The sequence below is a fragment of the Nerophis lumbriciformis genome, linkage group LG02 (assembly GCF_033978685.3).
Source record: "Nerophis lumbriciformis linkage group LG02, RoL_Nlum_v2.1, whole genome shotgun sequence".
In the NCBI taxonomy this organism is placed as follows: Eukaryota; Metazoa; Chordata; class Actinopteri; order Syngnathiformes; family Syngnathidae; genus Nerophis; species Nerophis lumbriciformis.
This window is the reverse complement of record NC_084549.2, coordinates 59077358-59089709: the sequence shown is the minus strand read 5'-3', so window position 1 is coordinate 59089709 and position 12352 is coordinate 59077358. Positions and strand designations below refer to the sequence as shown.

At 41.3% G+C, this 12352-nt stretch overlaps 1 protein-coding gene across 8 annotated transcripts in view; it reads left to right on the top strand.

The window, feature by feature from the left end:
- The first annotated feature begins 378 nt into the window (after positions 1-378).
- camk2g2 (calcium/calmodulin-dependent protein kinase (CaM kinase) II gamma 2) overlaps positions 379-12352 on the top strand; it is a 169851-nt gene continuing 157877 nt past the window's right edge. For all 8 annotated transcript variants that reach the window (XM_061965636.2, XM_061965628.2, XM_061965655.2 and 5 more), the window contains exons 1-2: positions 379-527; positions 11133-11227. In XM_061965636.2, coding sequence (XP_061821620.1) covers positions 463-527; positions 11133-11227 — 160 coding nt within the window. In that variant the 5' untranslated portion in view covers positions 379-462. The remainder of the gene's footprint in view (positions 528-11132; positions 11228-12352) is intronic.

Genomic DNA, 12352 nt, shown 5'->3' with positions numbered 1-12352 from the left:
CTAACCCGGCCGTATTGGCGTGTGTTGCAATGTTAAGATTTCATCATTGATATATAAACTATCAGACTGCGTGGTCGGTAGTAGTGGGTTTCAGTAGGCCTTTAATACTAAAAAAATATTTCTTCTGTCTACTCTGTGTTTTTATGAAAAGCTCACTTGGGTAAAAAAAAAAAAGTAATATTAAAAACTTCGTAAATACAAAACCTGTATCTTCTTGATATCGGATCGATACCACAACGGCGGTATCACCCAACTCCATATCGCTCTCAACCAGACTTTTTTTTTTTTCCACACACAGAAGGCGTCTTCGCGCCAATATACGATCTGTGCTCCCTCCAGCTCCTGGCCCCGCCCCTCCGTGCAAGCAGCCCTCCACCTTCTCGCCACACTCTGCGCGGCTGTCAGCGAGGCGAGAGGCCAGGCGTCCCCCCACCCACCACCACCACCTCACGTCGGTCAAACATGGCTACAGTGGTGACCTCGACCCGCTTCACGGATGAATACCAGCTCTACGAGGAACTCGGAAAGTAAGCGCTCTCTCCCTCGCGTCTCCCCGCTGTTTTGTGTGTCGCTTGCCGCCGTGTGCGTGTGTGTGGAGTTGACACGGCTGTCAGAAACAGGCAAGCCTGCGACCTCCTCGCTCTTTTAATCCCCCCAAATCCCCGCCCGTAAAGATGCATTGCGCCATGGTGGAAGAACTTGTTTGGTGCACAAGCGTGTTTTTAAAAAAAAAAAAAAAAAAAAAAGGTTTTTAATGCAGCAGCGCCATGCTGGCTGTTGTTGTGCATGGTTGCTACCACACGGCTCCTGCACACACAAGGACCCTCACCTACCTTACACGGCTTTTGCAAACAGGGCTGCATATTTTTTTTGGCATTGCACCTTTTTTTCTTCTTCTTTGGCTCCGTAGCTGCGGTTTTAATCTTCCTGCACCTCCATTGGAGCAGCAGCTTTAGATGAGAGCTGAGGAGGCTACTTCTTCTATTCTCCTGTTGCCTTCTCACATTTCCACCATTTAGCTAATAATGACTGGATGTCTGTGCAATGGTACACTGTTGCCTCCCTCCCCCTGCACCACACTTTCACAGTCACAGTGTATATGTATGTGTATATGGACATCCATGCATCCGTTTTCTCTTCACCTTGTCCTCATTAGGGTCAAGGCGTACCCGCTGACTTTTGGGGCAGAAGGCCGGCATGTACGGCAGGTGAGGCGGGGCCTCACCTGCCATCATGGAAAGAAAAAAATGTAAAAAGAAAAAAAATTAATTAAATTGTTAAATGTATCCAGTGATTATACTATAAAGTTATTTTCCAGTTAACTTCACCAGTTTTAGATAATTTTTATTCAAAATCGCTGAATTTTCACATTTGCCGTTCAAATACTGAGAAGAGACGGTGCGGTGATCAGCAGCCAGTTGAGGCACGTCACTGCGTTGTGCCTCACCATGGATTGCGGACTCGGCTAACTGCTGGCCTGCTGTGCAGTGAGACTGTATTGCTATATGAACTATATTATACATTTCCATAGTTTAGTTAGCTGAGGTATATAATGTACAGTGTATTTTGTCAACAACTGTATGTGTGTAACGTATTTCTTGTGCTGAGCGATCATAAAACGGCTGCAAAAGACTCACTGGCTGAGGCTCCAGTAATCCCGCCTCCTGCACCCCCGCCGTAGAATTGTTATATCAACTAAAGCCCACACTTAGACTTTCCACGTGCAAGATTGAATCTATTTAAAAAAGTTATTTCATAAGAAGCCAAAAAGTGCAAAAACAATAATGTTCGTGTTGGAGGAGTTGTGAATGACTGCGGGGCCACAATATTAGGTACACCTGCAAACTGCAGGTGTACCTAATTCACAACTCCTCCAACACGAACATTATTGTTTTTGCACTCTTTGGCTTCTTATTAAATAACTTTTGTAACCTATTTTTATGGGCTTTCCTCTTTGTGATGTTAAGTTCCTGTTATGCGCTGTTATACAGTATATGCCTTGAGCTCTTATTTTGAAGGCGCTAAGAGTGGAAGTGATGACAGGGAGTGGAGCGGAAGTTTTTGAAAGAAGGTAAATAAAGTGGTCCTCGTGTAAACTGGAGCCTCCGTGTTTGTTATTTTGTAGTTTCATACAGTATAGGCGACATTTATAAACCCTCGGTTACACTTTTTTAAATAGATTCAATCTTGCACGTGGAAAGTTTAAGTGAGGGCTTTAGTTGCGGCGCATGGACTTAATTTATAAGTAAAGGTAAGACCATAATAACGTTTTTTTAATTAAATGTGCTTTTTTGAGTACCTTGAAGGTAGAAAAGCGCTATACAAGTACAACCCTTTTGTGTGATACAGTTTGTATGTGTAAAGTTAAAGTTAAGTTAAAGTACCAATGATTGTCACACACACACTAGGTGTAATGAAATTTGTCGTCTGTATTTGACCCCTCCCCTTGTTCACCCCCTGGGAGGTGAGGGGAGCAGTGGGCAGCAGCGGCGCTGCGCCCGGGAATACGTTTTGGTGATTTAACCCTCAATTCCAAGCCTTGATGCTGAGTGCCAAGCAGGGAAGAATGCTGGTATGAGCTTTTAAACATAACCCGTTAACTGCTGCCAATCAAATGGTGAATAAGATACTCTTTAGGGTTCATATGTTTGTAAATCTGACTGTGATGAAGTCAGTGCCTCACCAGCCATCAACCTCACCGCACGTCACTGGTCGAACCTTGGTTTAAGAACTTAATTCGTTTTTGAACATGGTTCGTGAACCGAAAAGTTCTTACAGTGAAGCAGAGTTCCCCATAAGAATCAATAGGAATCAGTGTGAATACAAATCGGTTCTCACCTCGACAAAAGTCCATATTTTAGTAAAAAAAATGCACACTTTGGTCACGTATGTACCGTATTTTTCGGATTATAAGTCGCAGTTTTTTTCATAGTTTGGCCGGGGGTGCGACTTATACTCCGGAGCGACTTATGTGTGAAATTATTAACACATTACCGTAAAATATCAAATAATATTATTTATCTCATTCGCGTAAGAGACGAAGCAAATCGTCACACACACACACACACACACACACACACACACACACACACACACACACACACACACACACACACACACACACACACACACACACGTCAACCAATAAGAATTCGTCGGGGGCGGGTCATGGCAGAAGTGCATTGTGGGTCATGGGATGCTAACTGCTGCTACATCCGTAGCTATTAAAGGGGAACATTATCACAATTTCAGAAGGGTTAAAACCATTAAAAATCAGTTCCCAGTGGCTTATTTTATTTTTCGAAGTTTTTTTCAAAATTTTATCCATCACGCAATATCCCTAAAAAAAGCTTCAAAGTGCCTGATTTTAACCATCGTTATATACACCCGTCCATTTTCCTGTGACGTCACATAGTGATGCCAACACAAACAAACATGGCGCATAGAACAGCAAGCTATGGCGACATTAGCTCGGATTCAGACTCTGATTTCAGCGGTTTAAGCAATTCAACAGATTACGAATGTATTGAAACGGATGGTTGTAGTGTGGAGGCAGGTAGCGAAAACGAAATTGAAGAAGAAACTGAAGCTATTGAGCCATATCGGTTTGAACCGTATGCAAGCGAAACCGACGAAAACGACACGACAGCCAGCGACACGGGAGAAAGCGAGGACGAATTCGGCGATCGCCTTCTAACCAACGATTGGTATGTGTTTGTTTGGCATTAAAGGAAACTATCAACTATGAACTAGGTTTACAGCATATGAAATACATTTGGCAACAACATGCACTTTGAGAGTGCAGACAGCCCAATTTTCATCAATTAATATATTCTGTAGACATACCCTCATCCGCGCTCTTTTCCTGAAAGCTGATCTGTCCAGTTTTGGAGTTGATGTCAGCAGGCCAGGGAAGCTAGGGTCGATAGGGGGTTTAGCTCGCTCGTCTGCGGGAACAAACTGGCGCCATTGCTTGCCGTGCTACCGAGGTCCTTTGTCCCTGAATTGCTCACACACTCCGGCAGATACAATGGGGGTCTGGCGGCAGATTTCTTTGACTTTATCGTTGGAAATGCATCTGCTTTGAGTGTCGCAGGATATCCACACATTCTTGCCATCTCTGTCGTAGCATAGCTTTCGTCGGTAAAGTGTGCGGAACAAACGTCCAATTTCTTGCCACTTTCGCATCTTTGGGCCACTGGTGCAACTTGAATCCGTCTCTGTTCGTGTTGTTACACCCTCCGACAACACACCGACGAGGCATGATGTCTCCAAGGTACGGAAAACAGTCGAAAAAAACGGAAAATAACAGAGCTGATTTGACTCTGTGTTTGAGAAAATGGCGGATTGCTTCCCGATGTGACGTCACGTTGGGACGTCATCGCTCCGAGAGCGAATAATAGAAAGGCGTTTAATTCGCCAAAATTCACCCATTTAGAGTTCGGAAATCGGTTAAAAAAATATATGGTCTTTTTTCTGCAAGATCAAGGTATATATTGACGCTTACATAGGTCTGGTGATAATGTTCCCCTTTAAAATTGATTATTTCAACATTGACGGTAACTTAAAAAAACTGAGAATGACTGAACTCAAATGGCACCGAAAAGGAAATCATATACTGCAGATTACAAGCCGGACGTAGTGAAATATGCAGCAGAAAACGGCGATCGAGCAGCAGAAAGAAAGGAAACGGCGCGTACCAGAGGCGACACCGGGCAGGAAGATTTCATGGGATTTAGCGATTACGAGTGACGGATTGTTTGGTAAACGTATAGCATGTTTTATATGTTATAGTTATTTGAATGACTCTTACCATAATATGTTACGTTAACATACCAGGCACGTTCTCAGTTGGTTATTTATGCCTCATATAATGTACACTTATTCAGCCTGTTGTTCACTATTCTTTATTTATTTTAAATTGCCTTTCAAATGTCTATTCTTGGTGTTGGGTTTTATCAAATACATTTCCCCCAAAAATGCGACTTATACTCCAGTGCGACTTATGTTATTTTCCTTCTTTATTATGCATTTTCGGCCGGTGCGACGTATACTCCGGAGCGACTTATAGTCTGAAAAATACGGTGTGTGTGTGTGTGTGTGTGTGTGTGTGTGTGTGTGTGTGTGTGTGTGTGTGTGTGTGTGTGTGTGTGTGTGTGTGTGTGTGTGTGTGTGTGTGTGTGTGTGTGTGTGTGTGTGTGTGTGTGTGTGTGTGTGTGTGTGTGTGTGTGTGTGTGTGTATATATATATATATATAATATTAAGCTAAAGTACCAATGTTTGTCACACATGCACTAGGTGTGGCTAAATTATTCTCTGCATTTGACCCATCACCCTTGATCACCCCCTGGGAGGTGAGGGGAGCAGTGAGCAGCAGCGATGGCCGCACCCGGGAATCATTTTTGGTGATTTAACCCCCAATTCCAACCTTGATGCTGAGTGCCAAGCAAGGAGGAAAGGGGCCACAATTATATAGTCTTTGGTATGACTCGGCTGGGGTTTGAACTCACAACCTACCGGCTATACATAAATGCACACATATATGTATATATACACATATATGTACCGTATTTTTCGGAGTATTAGTCGCACCTGCCGAAAATGCATAATAAAAAAGGAAAAAAACATATATAAGTCGCAGTGGAGCCCGGCCAAACTATGAAAAAAACTGCGACTTATAGTCTGAAAAATACGGTATATGTAACAGGGTCAATTATGTCTTGTAAATAATGTATTTTATAATGTTTTATTATTGTTATAATTACACAAAATGTGTAAGTTACAGTACATGTAAATACCTGAATGTTGTTCGATGTTTTGTCAATGTGGAACCATTGTCTCGTTGTCCCTCCTACTGCGATAATTACTGTGACACCTGTCTTTTTATTTGCGTTGGACACGGCAGAACATTATTGACAATTGTATTCTCTGTATTATCAGTGAAGTTCAGCTGAGCAACCAATGGTGTCTGTCGTGTTCCATAAAATCCACACAACGCAGAGGAAAAGACCACCGGTTACATATATACACACACATATATGTATATACACACATACAGTATGTGTATGTATATATATATTATATATATATATATATATATTTTTTTTTTATATACACACACACACATTTATGTATGGAGTTTGCATGTTCTCCCCGTGACTGCGTGGGTTCCCTCCGGGTACTCCGGCTTCCTCCCACCTCCAAAAACATGCACCTGGGGATAGGTTGATTGGCAACTCTAAATTGGCCCTAGTGTGTGAATGTGAGTGTGAATGTTGTCTGTCTATCTGTGTTGGCCCTGCGATGAGGTGGCGACTTGTCCAGGGTGTACACCGTCTTCCGCCCGGATGCAGCTGAGATAGGCTCCAGCATCCCCCGCGACCCCGAAAGGGACAAGCGGTATAAAATGGATGGATGGATGCATGTATGTGTATATATATATGTAGGTGTGTAAATGTATGTGTATTAGGGTTGCACGCTATACTGGTATTAGTATAGTACCGCGATACTAACGAATCATATTCGGTAGTATACCGCCTCTGAAAAGTACCGGTCCGCCACATAGAACATGCTGAAAGAGAAAATCAGCAGATATTAACAGTAAATGAACAAGTAGATTATTAATTCGTTTTCTACCACTTGTCCTTAATAATTTTATAAATTATAGAATGATAAATGACACAATATGTTACTGCATACGTCAGCAGCTAAATTAGGAGCCTTTGTTTGCTTGCTTACTACTAAAAGACAAGTTGTCTAGTATGTTCACTATTTTATTTAAGGACAAACAAATAAGAAACATATGTTTAATGTACCGTAAGATTTTTTTGTTAAATGAAAGCCAATAATGCCATTTTTTGTGGTCCCCTTTATTTAGAAAAGTATCAAAAAAATGTTTGCACCGGTACCAAAATATAGGTATCGAGACAACACTAATGTATGTGTGTGTGTATATGTGTGTATATATATATATATATTCACATACACACGCACACACATATATATATATATATATATATATATATATATATATATATATATATATATATATATATATATATATATATATATATATATATATATATATACTGTATATATTCATTCACATACACATATATACTGTATGTACAGTACAGACCAAAAGTTTGGACAAGTTATGACACCTGTGAAGTGAAAACCCTTTCAGGTGACTACCTCTTGAAGCTCATCGAGAGAATGCCAAGAGTGTGCAAAACAGTAATCAGAGCAAAGGGTGGCTATTTTGAAGAAACTAGAATATAAAAACATGTTTTCAGTTTTTTCACCTTTTTTGGTTAAGTACATAACTCCACATGTGTTCATTCATAGTTTTGATGCCTTCAGTGACAGTCATGAAAATAAAGAAAACACATTGAATGAGAAGGTGTGTCCAAACTGTATGTGTATATATGTATGTGTATGTGTATATGTATGTATGTATGTATGTGTATATATGTATGTATGTATGTATGTATGTATGTATGTATATATATCTCCAAACAACATTACAGCAAGCTTAAAGGGGCTGTTTACAACATTCTCACAAATGCCTAGGGGGCACCAACTTTCCAATGTATTTTACACAGTATATCCCGCTCTTGTCTGGCTTCTAGGACGTAATGACATAACTGCGTACGTACTTAACACATGCACGCGCATTAGCTTTGGGTGTTGTTAGCTAATGATAGCGATTTGGATAATTAGCGTTTGTTGCATCTCTTGGACTGCCTTTGTATGTGTGCACGCGCTCCCAGTGCGTTCGTGTTGACGATACAGGGTGAGTGACCGCCGTAAACACCAATCATTTTATTCGGGCTGGTAAAAACTTTACCACGCAAACTTAGTAATTATGAAAAATATAGACCGTTTTACCACAATTTTGTTCTGTTAAACTACTAATGTTTTCACAAGCTAGCCAATGGTGTTCTTGTTATATTTTTGGCTTTGAAAAATGTAAATCTGAGCAAGTTGCAGACAGGCCATTTAAATGTCAGCACGCGCACACACAAAAGTCTCATTAGTGCGCCCCAAAACATGGACCACCAAGTTTAGAGATGTCCGATAATGGCTTTTTTGCCGATATCCGATATTCCGATATTGTCCAACTCTTAATTACCGATTCCGATATCAACCGATACCGATATATACAGTCGTGGAATTAACACATTATTATGCCTAATTTTGTTGTGCTGCCCCGCTGGATGCATTAAACAATGTAACAAGGTTTTCCAAAATAAATCAACTCAAGTTATGGAAAAAAAATGTCAACATGGCACTGCCATATTTATTAATGAAGTCACAAAGTGCATTATTTTGTTTAACATGCCTCAAAACAGCAGCTTGGAATTTGGGACATGCTCTCCCTGAGAGAGCATGAGGAGGTTGAAGTGGGTGGGGTTTTGGGGTAGGGGGTAGCGTCCCGGAAGAGTTAGTGCTGCAAGGGATTCTGGGTATTTGTTCTGTTGTGTTTATGTTGTGTTACGGTGCGGATGTTCTCCCGAAATGTGTTTGTCATTCTTGTTTGGTGTGGGTTCACAGTGTGGCGCACATTTGTAACAGTGTTAAAGTTGTTTATACGGCCACCCTCAGTGTGACCTGTATGGCTTTTGACCAAGTATGCCTTGCATTCACTTGTGTGTGTGAAAAGCCGTAGATATTATGTGATTGGGCCGGCACGCAAAGGCAGTGCCTTTAAGGTTTATTGACGCTCTGTACTTCTCCCTACGTCCGTGTACACAGCAGCGTATTAAAAAGTCATACATTTTACTTTTAGAAACCGATACCGATCATTTTGAAACCCATCCATCCATCCATTTTCAACCGCTTATTCCCTTTTGGGGTCGCGGGGGGCGCTGGAGCCTATCTCAGCTACAATCGGGCGGAAGGAGGGGTACACCCTGGACAAGTCGCCACCTCATCGCAGCATTTTGAAACCGATACCGATAATTTCCGATATTACATTTTAAAGCATTTATCGGCCGATAATATCGGACATCCCTAACCAAGTTGCTACAATTAAAAACAAAAAAAGGAAACATAATTTTCCCTTGTGTCTGTGAATATTTGTGGCATTGTTGAACACTGGGCATTCTGAGGCGATCCTTCATCGGCTTGTGTCCCGGTAGTGCCTTCTCTTTTGCTGTAATGAAGGTCCACTGTGGCATCTTTTTCGGTCTCATCATAATTAAAGAATTGCTGCGGAATGGAATTACCCGTTCGCTGATAAAACCTCGAACTAAAGCGGAGGCTAACTCTCTAAAAGGCTAGCTCAGTGGTTGTCTCGCAACCTGAAGCTTTACAGCGAGACTGTGAGAGTTTGGACACATTTAAAGCGTTTCTGATCACACAAAGTGATCTCTAACACAGGCTGACACAGGGCTGACCGGCAAGGTACGACAATAGTCAGAAGTGCCACTTGCCTTCAAAGCTTTTCAAAATGTCCATGCCCGCATGTACAGGAAGTGATGTCATTAAAATGGCAGCCCCAAAGGCTTCAAGCGGCATTGCAAACCTAATGAATGCAGGAATGACTGATTGAAGCGTTCGTACGCCGCACGTTCGCACACAGAGGCATATTTGGCGCGATGTAAAGGTTTGTAAACAGATAAGAGGCAAATAGAGGCGTTTGTGAATCAATGTTGGCAACCCGCAGCTCTTTAGCGCCGCCCTAGTGGCTCCCTGTAGCTTTCTGATGAGGGAAAATATTAATTTTTTGTTTTAATAGGGTTTCTGTAGGAGTAAAAACATGACACAACTCTTCCTAATTGTTAGAAAACATTAGGGATGTCCGATATTATCGGCTGATAAATGCGTTAAAATGTAATATCGGAAATTATCGGTATCGTTTTTTTTTATTGTCAGTATCGTTTAAAAAAAAAATATATATATAATTTTTTTTTTTTTAATTAAATCAACATAAAAAACACAAGATACACTTACAATTAGTGCACCAACCCAAAAAACTCCCTCCCCCATTTACACTCATTCACACAAAAGGGTTGTTTCTTTCTGTTATTAATATTCTGGTTCCTACATTATATATCAATATATATCAATACAGTCTGCAAGGGATACAGTCCGTAAGCACACATGATTGTGCGTGCTGCTGGTCCACTAATAGTACTAACCTTTAACAGTTAATTTTACTAATTTTCATTAATTACTAGTTTCTATGTAACTGTTTTTATATTGTTTTACTTTATTTTTTATTCAAGAAAATGTTTTTAATTTATTTATCTTATTTCATAATTTTTTTTCAAAAAGTACCTTATCTTCACCATACCTGGTTGTCCAAATTAGGCGTAATAATGTGTTAATTCCACGACTGCATATATAGGTTGATATCGGTATCGGTAATTAAAGAGTTGGACAATATCGGATATCGGCAAAAAGCCATTATCGGACATCCCTATTATACATGCTTCACTGATGAGAGTATTTGGCGTGCACCGTTTTGTCCTACTCATTTCAGCGGTCCTTGAACTCACCGTTGTTTGTTTACATGTGCAACTTTCTCCGTAACTGCCACAGAAAGATGTTTTATGCCACTCCTTCTTTGTTTCATTTTGTCCACCAAACATTTTATGCTGTGCGTAAATGCACAAAGGTGAGCTTTGTCGACGTTATTGACTTGTGCAGAGTGCTAATCCGGCATTATTGGCCAGTGCATAAACTGCGAGCTAATCGATGCTAACGTGCTGATTAAGCTAGCTGGAGGTACCTATTGCATCAGGTTAGAGTGTCCGTCCTGAGATCGGTAGGTTGTGAGTTCAAACCCCGGCCGAGTCATACCAAAGACTATAAAAAGATGGGACCCATTACCTCCTTGCTTGACACTCAGCATCAAGGGTTGGAATTGGGGGTTAAATCACCAAAAATGATTCCCAGGCGCGGCCACTGCTGCTGCTCACTGCTCCCCTCACCTCACAGGGGGTGATCAAGGGTGATGGGTCAAATGCAGAGAATAATTTCGCCACACCTCGTGTGTGTGTGACAATCATTGGTACTTTAACTTTAATTATGCCTCGTTTGTAGGGACATTTGAGCTCATTTAATTTCCTTTACCCATGTCTTCTGTGTATTTAATTTGTATTTGTTTTGTTTTCCTGCTCCAGGGGTGCTTTCTCCGTGGTGAGGCGATGCGTCAAGAAGTCCACCGGCCAGGAGTACGCTGCGAAAATCATCAACACCAAGAAGCTCTCTGCCCGAGGTGAGTGCACGCAGGAAAGCAATGGCGTCGTGTAGGACGCCTGACAACTGTGGCTCTTTAGCAGTGAAGTCACCTCCGGTTGCAGGAGTGTTCGCTTTAATCCCCGAAGAGCAGCTGATTCCTCTTCCTGGTCAGCCCAGTTTCCTGAAGAGCTGCAAGCCACTTGGCTGAGTTTCCTGCTGCGGTTTTAAAAAGGCGCACACAGTGAGGCTCAGCGAGCTTCTCACATTTGCATTAGGAGCAGCTTGAGGTCTGATGCCAAAACATCCTTATGATCGATACGGTCTTTTATTGATGATAGCCCGCTACTTTGCACAAGAGAAATTAACAGAATATCTGGAAAGAATCCACAAAGTCAAAGCCCATGATTCGCTTACTCATGCACCAGAACAGACGTGCAACTTAGGTGTGTAATATACCGTGTTTTCCGAGCTAAAGATCACACCGGTATTTAAGCAGCACACACCATATTTTAGAAGAAAGTAATATTTTTACATATACTGTATTAGCCGCACCTGACTATAAACCGCAGATATATAGATGGAAATGTTTATTTACATACCTTAATTGTTTCCAAACGGTGTCTGTGACATGGCAGTAAAACGGCTGATCAAACAAAACAGAAGTCATCGTCATGGACCCACTAGCTGCGGAAGCTGGCTCTCAAATCAGCTAAACAGCCTCAACAACTCCACGGAAACATTTTGGTGAACTTACTGAGGAATTTGTGAAACAATACAAAAATAATGCCATTGTCAGGTAATAATACTAACGCAGACACTTGTAAACGTGTTAGCATATTCGCAAATGCTAATGACGCTTGCTTGATCACGGTACATTACGATAGCAGGTACAAATATGCATGAAAACACTCCTACAGGCATCACACATGGGACAGTTTAATAAATATGAATAGTTTTAGTTATATTGTAAAACTTACAAACATTGCTTGAACCCATAAGAGTAGAAACACTACGGACGGATACTGCTGGTTCAAGGAACAAAACAGGAGGTACATTTTCAACCCGCACTACCTGCAGTGAGCGAACTCGTCCAAAAGATGGCGCCATAACACAAACATTAACAGATCTTTTCAGTGTCTTTGTCGATGTAATATGACAACTA